General features: G+C 34.1%; 1 protein-coding gene across 5 annotated transcripts in view; it reads left to right on the top strand.

Annotated features, from left to right (window-relative positions):
* The window catches only part of LOC148952288 (uncharacterized), a 103339-nt gene that overhangs the window by 72408 nt on the left and 14411 nt on the right, over positions 1-16520 (top strand). For all 5 annotated transcript variants that reach the window (XM_089089737.1, XM_089089734.1, XM_089089738.1 and 2 more), the window contains exons 4-8: positions 1295-1429; positions 6099-6245; positions 12041-12192; positions 13816-13947; positions 15283-15438. In XM_089089737.1, coding sequence (XP_088945863.1) covers positions 1295-1429; positions 6099-6245; positions 12041-12192; positions 13816-13947; positions 15283-15438 — 722 coding nt within the window. The remainder of the gene's footprint in view (positions 1-1294; positions 1430-6098; positions 6246-12040; positions 12193-13815; positions 13948-15282; positions 15439-16520) is intronic.

The following is a 16520-nucleotide window of genomic DNA, read 5'->3' as shown; positions in this document are numbered from 1 at the left end:
TGTTGAGTTTTTTTTTCAATTTTTAACTCATAAATTGTTCTATGTTAGACCTTTTTTAAGCGACTGGAAGAATGAAAATCTGAATGATTGTATCCTTTATTTTGCAAATTTGTTTTCTTTATCTATTTTATGTGCATCAATTAAATGTACTTAGACAGTATCTAGAATTAGTTTTATCGGATGCAATCGGTAAAATTAGTATTTTCGCTATAATTTTTCATGCGTCTCCCAAAAGGGGAGAAGGGGGTTTGCGGCCCCTTAGTTTACTGTAAGGTTTTCTAGTGAAGCGGTATCAAATCCTGTGTTAGATTTTTTTAAGTAGCTGTATGTCTTAGTAATAGAACGTTACAGCGAAAATTATTGAAGAATTGCTTTGGATATAATAGAATGTGACTCGAACGACTGTCATAATATGACTGGAAAAGCAAAATTGTTTAAAAATAGCTTATTTGGAAAATGAATATGTAACTTCAGGTATCTCCCCCAATTTTATTAGATAAGAAGTTCAAAAAGTCACTAAACTTCATACGTTTCCCTCACGTTTCACCTATTTTGCTGTCTTGTTCAACTCCAACCCGAATTTTGAATATAAATCTTATCGACGTCAATTCTCAGTAAGTCTTGTAAATTTGCTTTTCAATTCTCTTTTTTACTTTTACTAAAGTAAACTAACAATCTCTTAATGGCGAGATAGTTTTCTCAAATTATATTGCCCATAATTTATCCAAAAATGGTCACGCACTTTCTAGGCACCTCGGGTGCTTGTGAAGCACCTCAGGTCAGTCTTGCAAATAGAACCACAAGGTTCACTGATAGTGCGGCGATAATTCAGCTGAGATAATTCAGTACGCGTTATGTTGCACAATATCAATTTGTAGAGAATGGCAGGGAAAACGAAAAATGTGTCTACAGTTTGTTACTGTTATTGCTAACAACTGGTTTTTTTCCACAAAGAAAGTTTTCAAAGGCATCCAAGACGCGGTAAAATAATATCAGTATCGACAGTTACAATATCCAACTATTTTCGAAAGTCGGCAAAGCGTACGTGATATATTGTAGCAAGAAATAGAAGGTCGTACTGCACTTAGAAACAAATAAAGTACTAGAAAGAGATTAGACTGATAGATAGAACCTGATGAGGTTAAATAGGTTATGTATAAACCTCAATGTGCCAGCTGCAATGGATGCTACAATTTGTATGGGTATTTCTTAGAGCAGCTTTTGATCAAGTTCAGTGAGCTTACCCAAAAAGTAGTGAATTCATTGACATAATTCAAATAATTTTTTTCATCAGATGACTACTGCCAATCGTACAGTGAATTATGCGCAGGAAATACAGCTTTTGAAGCAAAAAATTGAAGACATGGACAAGGAGAAAACTGAATTACTTATGGATGTTTTTAAATCTAACTCAGATTGTCATGAAAAAGTAAGTTTTTTTTTTAATGTGTAAAATTAGAATTGCTCTTTCTAATACTTAATATGAAATAATCCGGTAAGTCTAATGAAAAATGAGTTCGTGGGATACTTGACATTCTCTCTCTCTATCTCCCTCACCCTCTCTCTCTCTCTCTCTCTCTCTGTTTCTTTCTCTCTGTGTAAAATTAGATTTCCTCTTTCTAATTCGTAATATGAAATAATCCGGTAAGTCTAATGAAAAATGAGTTCGTGGGATACTTGACATTCTCTCTCACTCTCTCCCTCCCCCTCTCTCTCTCTCTCTGTTTCTTTCTATCTCTCTCTCTCTACCTCTCTCCCCCCCCCCTCTCTCTCTCTCTCTCTCCCCTCTATCTCTATCTCTACCTTTCCCTCACTCTCTGTTTCTCTCTCACTCTCTCACTGAGAAACATTAAGTCAACAAGACCTTTTGATTTAAGGCTGAAATTTTTACGAAATCCTCATGGATATAGAAATGCTATCGTCTTATAAAAAAATGTGTTCGTGAGTAAATGTGCATATACATATGTAATATTACCTAGATTATAATACCTTATATCCATCTGAAATGAATTGAAGTTTCATTAAACTTTTAATTGAGTTTAATAAGACATATCTGAATTTAACAGGATAATCAAATGTGTTGTATAAATTAGAAATGATCATAATGAGTGTTTTGCATGGGAGATTATCAATAATGGTGGCATCTTGGTTCCAAACCGATATCTTGTCAACAATGTCATGTTTAAAGTTTAAAAATATCATCGATTCCTCATGTAGGCTACATTCATTTCTAGGCGTTCAAAAAAAAAAAAAAAAAAATGCATTCTGGCAATTTCACTGTCGTAGTAATCCCTCGTTGATATCTTAACGTGATAATTCAATCTTGGTAAAATCTTGTAATATATATTCTGTCAATAACTTGTTTTTTAGAGAAAATTAAATAAAAAAACAAGTTTTTTTTAACTTAAAGTAAGGAGCGACATTAAAACTTAAAACGAACAGAAATTATTCCGTATATGAAAAGGGCTGTCCTTTCCTCAACGCCTCGCTCTTTACGCTAAAGTTTTTTATTGTTTTAAAAAATAAAGTTGTGTGACAGAGTCAAACTTTAGTGTAAAGAGCGAGGCGCCGAGGAGGGGACAGCCCCTTTCATATTCGGAATAATTTCTGCTCGTGTTAAGTTTTAATGTCGCTCCTTACTTTCAGTTAAAAAAGCTTGTATTTTTATTTAATTTCTGAACGCTTTTGAATTAATGCAGATTTTATTTTAGCTCACGGTACATGAATAATTAGAATAAAATTACCATATTAATTTTATTGTTTTGGCTAAATGGCTTTCTTGAAATTGTATCATGGCTTAATTTAAGAATTAACTTACGTCACGAACCTATATGTTATTATATTTTCATTGCGTATATTGGGGAACTTAATGCTCGTCAATATCTCGCTCTTAACGCTGAAGTTCGAATTTTGTTCGAATCACAAACCCCTGAATCACAAAGGCCGGTTAATTAGAATAGATAGCTCTTTTTGAAAGTACTAAAAAAAACTTTTGCGTAAAGGGCAAGGTATTGGCTAAGGGGCAAACCCCTTCATATACGTAATAATTTCTGTTTGTTTTAATTTTTGATGTTGCTCTTTATTTTCAGCTGAAAAAACTTGTCTTTTTTATTTAATTTCCGATCGTTTTTTAAATAATGCTGGGAAATCCGGCGCCCCCTTCATACAAATGTCCCTTCCCCCACGGAAGCATCCTCCATGGAAAGATACCCCCCCTGACCCCCGCTCCCTTCCACCAGAAAAAAATCCCTCCTGAAACGTCTGTATACTTCTCATTTCGACGAATAATATTCCGACCTCAGTATAATAGGGACAATGAGAAAAGCTTTTAGTGACTGATAACAGGGTTATTCTCTGGTAGTTACAGCAGTCGCTTCTAGAGCCCTTCCTCTTCCATGGGGGAGTAATGCCACCCTTCCCGTGATATTTAGGAATGTTCTCAGTTTGCCCGAACAGCTGTGCAGAAACAGGACCATTGTAGGCCCTGCATATTTTAGCAGCTTTGCGCTTGACCTTCATATACAAAGAGCAGGTCTTAAGCTGCACTTCCGATCTCTGAGGGGCTGCAAATGTCGTCTGAAGAAGCGTCTGCTTCAGATCTTTGACAGATAGGTTGCATAGGAATATTATCAGGATGTACAGGCTTGCTCATATTGTTGAGAAGTAGACAGAACTGGCCAGTCCAACACTCGAAATAGGAGCGTTCATCAGAAATAAGCGAATCATTCCTGGATGGGAAAGGTCCCAATGTGGGAGTTTTTGTTTCTATATATTCTTGGAGATGTTCGAACAGACCATCCAAGTCTTTCATTTTATCTGCTTGTTTGATTTCGTCATCTTTCCTTAGAAAAAATTGGGTTTGGTTCCAGCGGATGCGTTTACCCTGCAATCCTCTGAACCTTTGATAGGTGGCCATTTCCCAAGAAATTTTGCCTTCCGTGTTTGATCTATGACTGGTAGTGTTTCCTTGGGTAGCCGGGTTTCTTCAGGGGACTCCTCTTGCCAAGCACTAAGTATGCTACGTGACTGGTCTTTGTTTTACCAATACTATATGTAAACAATGGTCAAAGTTCATAGCTTGCAGCCCTCCCCCCGAGAACTGTGGGGGATTGAGTCATCCTTAAAGAGATATTTCTTAGATTTTCGACAATGCTGAACAAAATTGCTATCTTAAAATTTTGATTGGGTGACTTCGGGAAAAAAATGAGCGTGGGAGGGGGCCTAGTTGCCCTCCAATTTTTTTTTTTACTTAAAAGGGCCACTAGAACTTTTAATTTCCGTTCTGTGAAATTAGTCCTCTCACGACATTCTAGAAATTCTGGATCGATGCGATCACCCCTGGGGAAATAAAAAAACAAAAAAAAAACAAATAAACACGCATCCGTAATCTTTCTTCTGGAAAAAAAAATGCAAAATTCCATATTTTTGCAGATAGGAGCTTGAAACTTCTATAGTAGGGTTCTCTGATACGCTGAATCTGATGGTGTAATTTTCATTAAAGTTCTATGATTTTTAGGGGTTGTTTCCCCCTTTTTTCGAAAATAAGGCAAATTTAACTCAGGCGCGTAACTTTTGATTATTAAGACTAAACTTAATGAAACTTATATATTTGAAATCAGCATAAAAATGTAATTCTATTGATGTATCTATTGGTATCAAAATTACGATTTTTAGAGTTTTGGTTACTATCTAGCCGGGTGGCTCCTTACTTGCAGTTCGTTACCACAAACTGTTTGACTAGCTTGTTTTATAACATATTTTAAAAGCCATTTGTAAAAAACGCTTTTTTTCTGACTGAAATTAAGGGGCAACATGAAAACTTAAAACAAACAAGAATCGTTGGCATATGAGGGGGGGTGGTGGCTGCCCTTCCTCACCCTCGCGCTTTACGCAAAATTTTGCTTTTTTCCGATTCTTTAAAAACGACTACTTAAACACAGAGGTGGTTTAATTGGAAGCTTATTAAAGCGCCCAAATACTTTAGCATAACGAGCGAGGGTCGACGGTGTGAAGTTTTAGTGATCTTCCTTACTTTAAGTTGAAAGAACATGTTTTTTAAAATTTAATCTCTGATTGTTTTTCAGATCATACTGGGAACTCTACCTCCTCCGTCCGTGAAAAATTTCTCCCTTACCACCCTCCCCCTCCCGCCAGCAAAACGTTCCTCCTGCAGAAAAGTCCCCCCGTGTAAATTTCCCTGGAAACTTCCCCTGGAAAATTCTCGTTACTTTAATTTGAATTTCTTTTTAGTTTTATTTGATTTCTGGTCGTTTTTTAAACCATGCCGGAAATTTCCCCTCCCCCGTCCGTGGAAACTTTTACCCGGAAAATCTAATTTAAGATCATTGCATAATTTAAGATCATTCTCCATGGGCTATGGGGGGGGGGGTCAAGTCATATCCAGAGGTATATTTCTTTGACCTTTCAACTATTCTGAAGCAAATGGCTATCTTAAAATTTTGATCCGATGTAATTGGGAAAAAAGAGGCATGGAAGAGGGGCTAGTTGCCCTCCAGTCTAATTGGTAATTTAAAAAAGGGCACAAGAATTTCTAATTTCTATTCAAATGAACCTTCTCCTGATCTTTTTGGACCACTAGTTTGATACGATTACTCTTGGGAAAAAAACGCATCTGCGATCTTTCTTCAGGCAAAATAAAAATATTTATACAAAATTTTGCATTTTTTCTGACAGGAGCTGTAAACCTCTATAGTAGGGTTCTCTTACGTGCTGAATCTAATGGTGTGATTGCCTGACTTTTTGGGCGTGTTTTTATTTTTTTCAGAAATTTGGTAAATTTTCTCAGGCTTATAGATTTTGATAGGTATCATTAAACTAAAGGATTTTTTTTTATTTGGAATCAGCATAAAAAAGATTAATTCTATTGATGTATTAATTATTATAAAAATTCCATTTTTTAGAGTTTCGGTTACTATTAAGCAGAATCACTCTTTGCTTACTGTACCACGAACTGTTTGATTGATCTGCTTGGCTATGCTGCTTATGCTACTAATGCTATATGTAGGTTTACTTTCTATTTATTAATTGGATTTATCCATTTAGGCCATATAATTAATTTAAATACGTTTCATTTTAAGGCGGAACAAATATCTGGATTATTGAAAGAAATGGAAAACCTTGCTTTAGAAAAAGAAAACATGAAAGTTGATTTAGAGGAGGCATGGAAACACATACAAGGGCTGAAAACCAGACAATCCGTTGAAGTTGAGTCCCTGCAATCCAAGGTAACGTTTTTTGTTTTTTACAGAACGAGAGTGAACCGATATTTCAGAAAATCTTTTCTAATTTAATTTATCCACAAATCGTATATGCAGTTTAAATTTGAAAGAAAAAAAGTATTTTTAAGACTAGTTACTAGTTCACTGGGTATCTCCTCCCAAATAAAAATAAAAAAAGATATGCTAAATACTTAAAAAACAAAAACGGAACAAACTTAGAAGTTATTACCATAAAGTCAGAATTTTTAAGGTCTCTGATAAAATTCAACCTTCATCCTTACTAAAGTATAACTATCTTAGAGTACTTAATGCTTCAGTTAAACAACAATATACTCTTAGATAATTTCGGAGACCACACTGCCTTTCCATGACGATAAATAAAGGCTAGCTTCTGCCTTTGCTTTGAAAAGAATTTAAGAATTAAACAATATGTAGTTTTGTTGGATTTCGTATATAAACTATTGTTTTAAATTGTTTTAGTTTAGTTTCACTACTGATGACGGTCACTGCATATGTGACCGAAATAGCTGGTATTTTTGTAAATTTGTATCACTGTTTGTGAAACACTGTCTATTAAAAGGATTTTATCCCTATTTGAACTTTTATTTATTAACAATATACTCAAAGTCCGTAAGTACCTAAGTGTACTTTAGGACTACCAAGTGTATTTTCAATATACTCAAAGTCCATAACTACCTAACAAAATTCTCAAAGTCCAAAAGTACCGAAGTGTACTTTAGGACTACCAAATGTATTTCCAATATACTCAAAGTCCATAACTACCTAACAATATACAATATACTCAAAGTCCATAAGTACCGAAGTGTACTTTGGGACAACCAAGAGTATTTCTAAGTACGGTCTGCTTGTGACACCTTCACTTCGCTTTTGGCTGCTTTAATTGACTCGAAAGATGCACTAGCTGGGGCTGTTTAGTAAAATGTTTTTGTCAATTTGTTTCGGTACCTTGTGACTCTAGAATTCCCTAAAACACATTACATAATATTGAGATTATTTGACTAAAGCTATGGCAAAAAGAGTGTAGAATACATTTCTAATACGCTATTTAACTCTACATTTGTTCGTGTATTTGATTCTTGATATTGAAGAAGAAAATTATGAACCTCTTGATTTTTCAAATTCCAGTATAAATCTGAATCATCTGTTACAATAGTAAATGTAACTACTGTAGAGATTCAATTCCTGTATAGTGGTTTACTTTTATCGTCAACTTTATCTTAAGTTTACAGTAGTTTTAACGTTAGTTTCTCCTCTGGCTGTTCTCATACTTCAAAATCTCTTATTTTTGTTAAATCAAAATATGTCATTTGTGTTATTGTGACACTTTGGAATAGCAATGAATACTTATTTTCTATTAGTAATATTAGCATTGTAAGCAATTTTTGGTGAGGGATAGAGGTTTGTTCTGGACTGACGTAGGGGAATAGCAACCCACACCTTCCCTTTTGCCGAATCCTATTTCACAACTAGTTGAAATTTAGCAAAAGAAATTTTGATGGCAGAGAAATGCTGCCTTTTGGGTTGGAAGTTTATTGTGTACAGCTTTTTTTTAATGAAATAACACGGTTATTAATATGTTGTAGTAAACGTCTGAGAAGTTTTTTTTTTTCGTTTCAAATGTTTTGGGTGTTTTAAAACGTATTTCAGTCATTATTATTTTTACGAACCCCTAAAAAATTTGCGCTCAAGTTATCCCCCCCCCCATTTGGTTAGCTGCTAAAAAATATTCAGAATCCCTTGTATTCTCTCTTAAAGTTAATGCAAGATAGTGCTAACTATTAATGTATCGTCAAAATTAACACAAGTGAATTTTCGGGAGATGAACTAGCAAATTAATGTTACTAAAATAAAGTATCTTATTCAGTTTTGTATGAAAAGTTTACAGTTGTCAGAAAATTGGCCATGAAGAATATACTATATTTTAAGTAAAAGCTAACAATAAACCGAAGTAAAACCAATTAGATTTTGCACATTTTTGCTTCGAAAGTGAATTAGAAATCTTTATGTAACTACAGAAACTTTTGGATTTGTAAGTGCATAAATTATAATTCTATCCTTGAAGGTAATGGACAAAATTTGATTTTCAGAGTTACGGGAAATCGATATCTTGAAATGACAAAGAAGATTTGTTTTAACTCAGTTAGAATTGAACCTTTCATTTAGATGTAAAAAGAGTGCAGTGAAAGGCGTATAAGGATGATGTAATATATTCTCACTAACTTTCCTAATATCAAGAATCATTCTCTTGTGTTTTGCGTGTATATTTTTGTATTTTGTTTCCATCTTGTTTCCACCCTGTCCTTTTATTGTTTGTGTATAATTTACAAAGTATTATTGAAGTAAATTCTAACCTTGGTTTTGTCGCGACTCACCGTCCGCAAGTCTACTAAGCTTTTCGATAGGATAGCTCATTTTTTTATTCAAATAAATCATATTCATCTAATTTTAACTTTCCAAAAAAAGGTATCCATCAGGACTTGTTTATTTTTATTTGACTGAGCTGAAGAATTACATCAGACAACTTGGAAAATCTTACAAAAGTATAAATTTATAGTTTAGATTCTAGTAGATCATTCATCTGGTAGATACACTGTCTAAGGCTTTTTACCGTTTTTCCGTGTATTCAAATGCCAGCAGACAAAAGTGATAGCGGAAAGAGGCCACTGCTAAGATCGGTAGAAAGGACCCTTTTAAAAATGAAAAATTAAAGCCTTGAAAATACAACTTTTTATGTTTTGAGCCTACCCACCATACTAAGATGGGGAGTATCTCTCTCCTTACCTCGGCATCTTTTTCTATTCTCTTTTACTGTCTGTTTTTCTGTATTTCTCTCTTTTCCCCTCTCTCTTTTTATCTTTTCTCTCCCTATTTCTTGTCTCTCTCTTTCACCTTTTCAATTTTTCCATCCCCTTATCTCTTACTATCCCTCTTTACATAAAATAAAATGAAAACATATAAACAATGAATCAATATTTTACTTTCAACCGTAAAAATGTGTATACCCACTAAAGCTGAAATACTTTGGCATTGGGTCACAAAGTCTTCATCAGTGGAGAAAAAAAAAGAAGAAAAACTACACTAAACAGCAAAAAGCATTCGTAAATATCATCAGGAAATGAGAAGATGCTATGCAACGAAACGAAAAACGACAGAAGCTTAAATCTGAAAAATTATAGTTGTAGTTTAGTGAAAGTTCTCAACAAAATCCGACATGGTTTGCAAAATAGAATAACGTGTCATTTTTGGACATGGAAAAATTACAATTCCAAATTCACGAAGTATGCCTCATATCACAGTGTAATGAAACAACTGATCACTTTTTAAGCTAAATACAAAAACTGTAATTGATGAACACCTTCTTGTCTCTAATCTGCCAACATAACAAGAAAAAATATAATGTTTTCCTAAGGAATTTTTAGAGAACGTACAAGTTATAGATGCCTCTGACGTCTTCAGAATTGGACTATGCATGATGCTAAGGCGACCGAGAGTCTGTTTAGTACTTTAATTGATTTAGTTCCAAATCTTGAAATATGAAGAAGCGGGAAAAGCATTGTTTATCCGTTTTTATCTGGCAATGCTTGGTTCTGATGTAAATTGCGTAATTAAAAAAAACAAAGTTTTTCTGAGGGAAGTAAAGAACAAAGTTTAATCTTAAAATGACCAAAAATTATTGCTTAACTGTCTGTCTAACATATATCGATAAAATTAGTGCAAATAAACCAACTGATGATACTTATCTATGTTTGTATGATTACAGAAAACTAGCGCAAAACACAAAAACCAAGTATAAAAAAGAGAATACTGATTTAGGAGTCAAAAGTAAATATGTAGCCTCACAGCAACACACTAATCTGTAACGCTTTTCATAGTCTTACACCAGCTATGGTATTAGTAACTGTCAGTACACAACTAAAATTATCTTAAAAACATAAGAATAAAAATAAATATTGTTTTAATAACCGCAAAGTTATTGAACAGCATACAAAAATAATGGAATGATTTATCAGGTGACATCTTGTTCTCACCAGCTATAATACTAATAGTGAGTACTATGCAATTTTAAATTGTAAACAAAACTTGCATTCTCGATATGAATAACAAATAATCCATATTATGAACTCCGAAAATCCGGTTATTTCTCTCTATGCAGCGGAGAATTTCAAGTTTTAATACCAATTATAAAGCTAGTCTATAGTCTTAATACTATCAATAAGGCGTCCCTTCGGACTTGTGTACAAACTAATCCTGAAATGTCTTGAATCCTGAAATGAAAAGCAAAACGAGATCCAATCATTGGACTGAGCTCATTGTGCAGAGGTGATGTTAAATTAAACGAAAAAAATTAAATGAAGCAACAATCCTAAAATGCTTTATTTTTATGCTGTAAAAAGTGTCTTTAATTGGTTTGATTTTGATGTACCAATGCTCATATATTGTTTTATGTCTTCAGTAAAGCGCTAGTTTTCTATAATCATACAAACATAGGGAAATATTATCCGTTGGTTTATTTGCACTAGTTTTATCGATATATGTTAGATAGGCAGTTAAGCAATAATTTTTGGTCATTTTAAGATTCAACTTCGTTCTTTCCTTCCCTTTGACCGTTAAATTAATCTATGACCGTTTTTATTGTAATAAAAACAACACGTGAAAAAAAATTGTTTTTATAACTTAGGTGATGATAGGTTAACGTGGTCTATTGCTAAAATAGGATCCTATAGTCTATACTACAAAAGATTAACCAAGCTTTGCAGGACAGTTTTGCAAGTCCAGGTATGCTTGTATAAATATTTCTTATTTCTATTGTTTTATCTAAAAATTATTGATCATGGTTGCAGCGACAGCTGCAACCTGGGATTACTAACAAAAAAAACAATACTTCCTCTGCACACTGCTCACTCTTTACTTTTGTAGACCACGGCTGGTGCAAGCTTGAGCAACAGCTATTATGAAGGCAATACCATTTAATAGTTAAGACCATTTTTTATATATAATTTCTATCGAAGAAAAATTTTTCTCAGCTTCCCATTATAACTTCTCCTTCTCTTATAACAAAACTGTTATAGCTATATAGTTTCCACTAGCTAACAAAACAAATAGTTTCCACTAAGGACTAGGCTGCCCCCTGTAGCACTATAGTGCTAATTGTAGCACTATTCGGCTATGCAACACCGTAGCGTTGTGTATGTTGAAAATGCCAAAATCACAAGTCAGTTTGTTATGTTGTGGAATAACATACTGTTTCGCAGCTGTTTTTCTTCTTCTGGTGATCAGCGGTCTGTAGCTCTGAAGTAATAGAAAAGCAAACTGAAATTCTCCCTGGATATGATGTTGTGTGTAACAGAGGTTAGTCACAAAGAAAAATTACTCTAAAAACACAAAAACGCCAGTTAAATGATGCTTATGGCTAATTGCCCTCCAATCTTCTCGGTCACTTAAAATTGGCACTAAAAGTTTTAATTTCTGTTCAAATTAGCCCACTGCCGATCTTTAGGACCACCGCTAGCCCCAGCACTTCAGAAATGGCACCAAAACTGTCATTTTTATTGCCAAGTGACACTTGCAAATGGCTTCGAATTTCTGCTTTATTATTTTCTCCTCTCCTTAATAGAAACTAATAAAATTTGAACTAAAATTCGAAATTCATGCACAAATTAGATTTTTGATCTATTATGTTACTTTTGTATATTGAAGAAAGTACAGCTTGGTTTAGCATAACCTTTTCGACTTTTTTTTTAGCCTATTTTACTTCTTAATAAATAGTTTTCCTCTTTTAGGTGGATGAGCTTGTTCTAAAGATAGAGGAAAAAGACGAAGAAATCACTCTTCTGAAGTCTGACTCAAGCCGATCAGGGGAGAATATAAAAACCCAAATCGCTGAAATGGAGCAAAAATTACTCGAAGAAAAGGCGGCTCACGATAAAAACCTGTAAATTCCCTTTTTTCTCCTAACAATCCTTGGGATCTATGTCAATATTATCTCTTAAATTTTCGTGTTAACATAGCTTCAGTCTCTGCCTACAATAATGTGTGAATATAATGGTACACATTGAGCATATTAAGTAAATTCATTCTTGCACCAATCAAAACACACCCCATTTTTTTTTTTTTAGCAAGGTATCACTGGTAGCTGTAGCTACGGAACACAAAACTTAGGTTGAGAACAGGGCTTTATTAGGATCTTTTCAAATGCCTAGGCAAATGGGATTCCTAAGATATTTTTTTTTTTTTTTTTTTTTTTTTTGAAGCGATGAATAACACTGATCAGGGACAAAAATTGAGACTTCTTATCTAAAGTGGGAGAATGGAAATCAAGGCCCCTTACTTCAAATTTATTGGTCTAATAAGAGGCTGTAATTGTGGCCACTTTTTCCACTGGATATCCACATTTCTTCCATTTGAAGGTGAGTTTTTTTTTAGTTATTTCAATTATTTGCTTTTTTAAGGGCTAAAGTATTTTACTCATTTCTTAACAAACTTTGTTGTTGTTAATATACTGATTGTAGCCTCTCAATCTCGGAGGGCCCTTGGCTGTTTCCTGTATTAATTCTTTTTAGGCTTTTGGACAATTTTGGCACAATTTTATGTTCCTGCATGAAATGAACCATTGCACCCTCCACATTTGACCGAGTTCAAACCCTCTTAATCTGCATTCAGGACAGACTAGTCTTTGTCTAATTCTTTCTTCTTCTTTTTTTTTAATACCAAGAGTTAACAGCCCGAAAGATAGATCTTAAGGTTTACTGGTCGGATGCTACATGGATACCTCCCCTCCCCAAGTATTTCCACGGAGAGATTAAAAATGTTGTAAACTAAAGAAGTAAACCAGTTGTTGAATAAGATTACCGTTAAAAAAGCATAGATGTCGCTGAAAAAAAGAGTATGCAATGTGTGAAAAGACTATTTGAATTACATATGAGGATTTTATTTTAAATACAAGAGATTGTTGCTAGACTTGTTTTTCTTTTTTTCTTTTTTTGAAGGACGGTTTAGATGCCAATAAAGCAAAAAGAGTTCAAATTTATCAAATAAAATCTGATTAAAATATAGACAGTAATACAAACTTGGAAACAAGTAGTCTGGGCCTTCGAGGCCCTTCCTCCTTACTCACTCATCTAGAACAAACCTTTCTTTTCGGCCGGCCGGATTTTCAAAATAAAAAATTCCTGTTTGTCTTGTTTTTTTTTATTTTTTCGCTCCAGTTTAAATCAATGTGAGTTGTGGGAAAGTATGTATTTTAAATTTTTTATGAAATAAATCCCCTTTCTCGCATAGTCTTTTCCCTAATCAGTATGTCAATTCGGAGTCTATGTCTTTTCTCTTTTTTTGCAACACCCTAAACATTTCGAATGGCAGTTTTATTGACAATAAAAGAGAAACAAAAAGGAAGGAGGGTAAAAATTCAGGTAAAAGGAGAACAAAATTGCTATCAATTGCTCGTAAATTTATTTTTGCAATCTTTAAGTGCCTTCGTAGTGAGCTTTGATTGTTCTGTTTTAAGCTGTTTCAACGTTCTAGCAATCACGAATTTAGCAAGTTCTTATTTTTTCAGCTTAAAGATGGAAGCTGACTATGCTCTTCGTGTGAAAGGCATGAAGGACCTGGTTTATGAAGTTCTTAGAAGCCAAGACAGGACAGAATTGGAACACGCTCCTTTGGAATCAGCACCTCCACCTCCAGACTGGTATGGTTGCCAGTTCCAACATTAAAAAATTATGTTTTTTTTAGGGAGAGGCAGTATCGAATATAAAGATACTAGCCTTCGTAAATAAGTATTTTGAATACTGAAAACTTAGGTGTTTCAAGGCAAAAGATATCCAACGCCACATTGCGGCTTTCAGCCCAATTAAAGTATTATAACAGTTTTATTTTTGAAAGTTTATGGTGTTTGAAATTCAGACCTAAAAAAATACGATAATCGAATGAAAGTGAGTCTTTGAAGTTTTAACATCGGCATTCTTAGGAACGAATATGTCATTGCGAGGCGTGACTGTCTCTGAAACTGAAATTCTCAAAAATATAGTTTTCGATAATTATAAATCTGTTGGCTATCTCAAAATTTTCTTTCGGCAGCTTTATGGTGACAGTTGGGCTAAATTTATTGTTTTGTTCATCAGTTTATGTCTGGAGGCCATATTTTTATTTTGCCAATTTTCTTTTTCTGTTAAATTATTAAATTATTGGTGTTTGGCATCGCTGAACTACCAGATGAAACTGGGTGCATGCACGATACGTCTGGAAATAGTAGACTTCGGGTAAGTATATTTATTCAAAAATAAAACTTGACTAAAGAGCTAGGTAACACCGTAAAGACCATCCTACAGGAGAGCCCAGCCTCGCCAAGGAAAAAATGAAATAATTCCTTGAATCCCATGGTTGTGTCGTGTGTTCAGTTTATACGGATTATTATTAATATAACTATATTAATTTGAGAAGATTTTAGTCGTTCTGATTGATACTTTATGCCATTTTTGAAAAATATGAAGCTCTAGGCCTTAAACCTGTGTCTAACGAAATTGATGAACTTTGCTGACTGACGAAATTTAAGTAAATGAATTTTGCAAAGCGACTTTTTGGACACCCACTACTTTTCAAGTTCTCTTGGTAAAATATCCTAGCCAAAAAACAATAGTTAGCTCCTTTTTAGCAATTTAAATGTTGTACTGTGATCGTTTTCATGTAACCCCACCTCCTTAAACTTAACACAATCGATACGTGGCTATTCGTTTTTCCTGTATCTTGTTTGGCTCTCAAGTCGGTTAAAGGGTCCCTTTTCTTTCCCAGTCGGATTCCCAGAAATAATTGGAATTCCAAGTATACCAAAATGTTTTGTCATATCTCCCATGCCTTAAGGGGGTGCTCTTTGTACAAGCCCCTAGTTGTTAAGTACTGTTGAAGCACCCACTGGGCATCTTTCAGTTTCACCCTTTCCTTGAAATCTGTGTTGCTTAACGAAGTCATTTAATCCCCTAACTTAGCTGCGGTTATGAGGTTTATGTCAATTTTATTGTTTTTCCAGGTATCAAAAAGTTGAACGTTCTCAGCTCTTAATCCAAAACTCTGAGAGGCTGTTCAATGAAGCTAAAGATCAGGCAATGAATGCGTCACTCTCCACCATCCAAAACCAAGAAAATGTCATTTCAAACCCTGCTAATGAACTTAGAGAGCTAGAGAAGTATTAATTATATTAAATTTATTCTTTAAGTAACTTTCTAGAGAATGCTGAGCCGAAGTATTGAACCGAAGGTTCATACAGATATGTCAATAATTTCCCCCCGTGCGCCAGTGTCGCATCTCGCGTGGATCAGTAACATATGGTTCATATTAATGGGAAAATTGTTTGAAAAAAGTATACGACAACATTCAAAATGGAAAAAAGAGATTGAATAGAAAATGCACGCCATGAGGGAAGAAAGAGTTGCCCTCACCCACCTTTAAGAATTCTTTTTAGGAAATTTAGGAAATTTTTCGTGGGTTTTCACATCACTTCTTAGATATTCCATATAATTTGATTAATTTCTGACGTTTTAGTAGTAACCCCCTCCCTCCAAATACAAATTCTTGCATGTGGCTCTGGAATAGAAAGTCAAAATGTTGTTCCTTTTGCAAAAGCCAAAACTAGCTTCTCTGTTAATTTTGTTTTTTTTTTATCATTTCTTTGCTCGCTCGCCTCATGCTTTTGGTTACATAAAAATAATTACTCGTGAAATAATCATTTCTGTTGTTCAGGCTGTGCGACTAACATGCGTTATTGGCACAATTACTTTTATCCAAATAAGTTAAAGTTCTTTCTCCTACTTTCTTTTCTAAAATCCTTGACAACTTTCTTTTATAAAACATTGCAACAGGTATATTTATTAACGCTAGTTTTAACACATTCCCAAATATAATGGGATATTTCTGGTATTTTTCAATTAAGTAGGGAAAACCCTTGAAGATAAACACAGATTTAAGATATGGTGCAACGGTACATGAATCACCAATGCAAGATGTGTCAAAAGATAAGCTGAAAGTCTCAGTTTGAAGTTATTATTGCTTTCTTGAATTCTTTAAAAGAATTTGGGCCAAAACCACACTTGTTTCCTCTTACGGAGACAAATATTTTTTAAGTGAATGGGATATAGACGAAGCAAGATCAGAGGCAACGCTATAGCGTTGCCAATAGTAATAAAGGTCATAAGGCTTCAATATTTTATTTTTTATTTTTTTAATTTTTTTCCCAGAGGCACTTCTTATGGAAAGGGTGGTCGTATAAAC

Source organism: Artemia sp. Qi Xiang Cuo, chromosome 5, assembly GCF_049724085.1.
Source record: "Artemia sp. Qi Xiang Cuo chromosome 5, ASM4972408v1, whole genome shotgun sequence".
Lineage (NCBI taxonomy): Eukaryota > Metazoa > Arthropoda > Branchiopoda > Anostraca > Artemiidae > Artemia > Artemia sp. Qi Xiang Cuo.
Note: the sequence above shows the minus strand (reverse complement) of the source record. Positions and strands in the feature narration are given on the sequence as shown.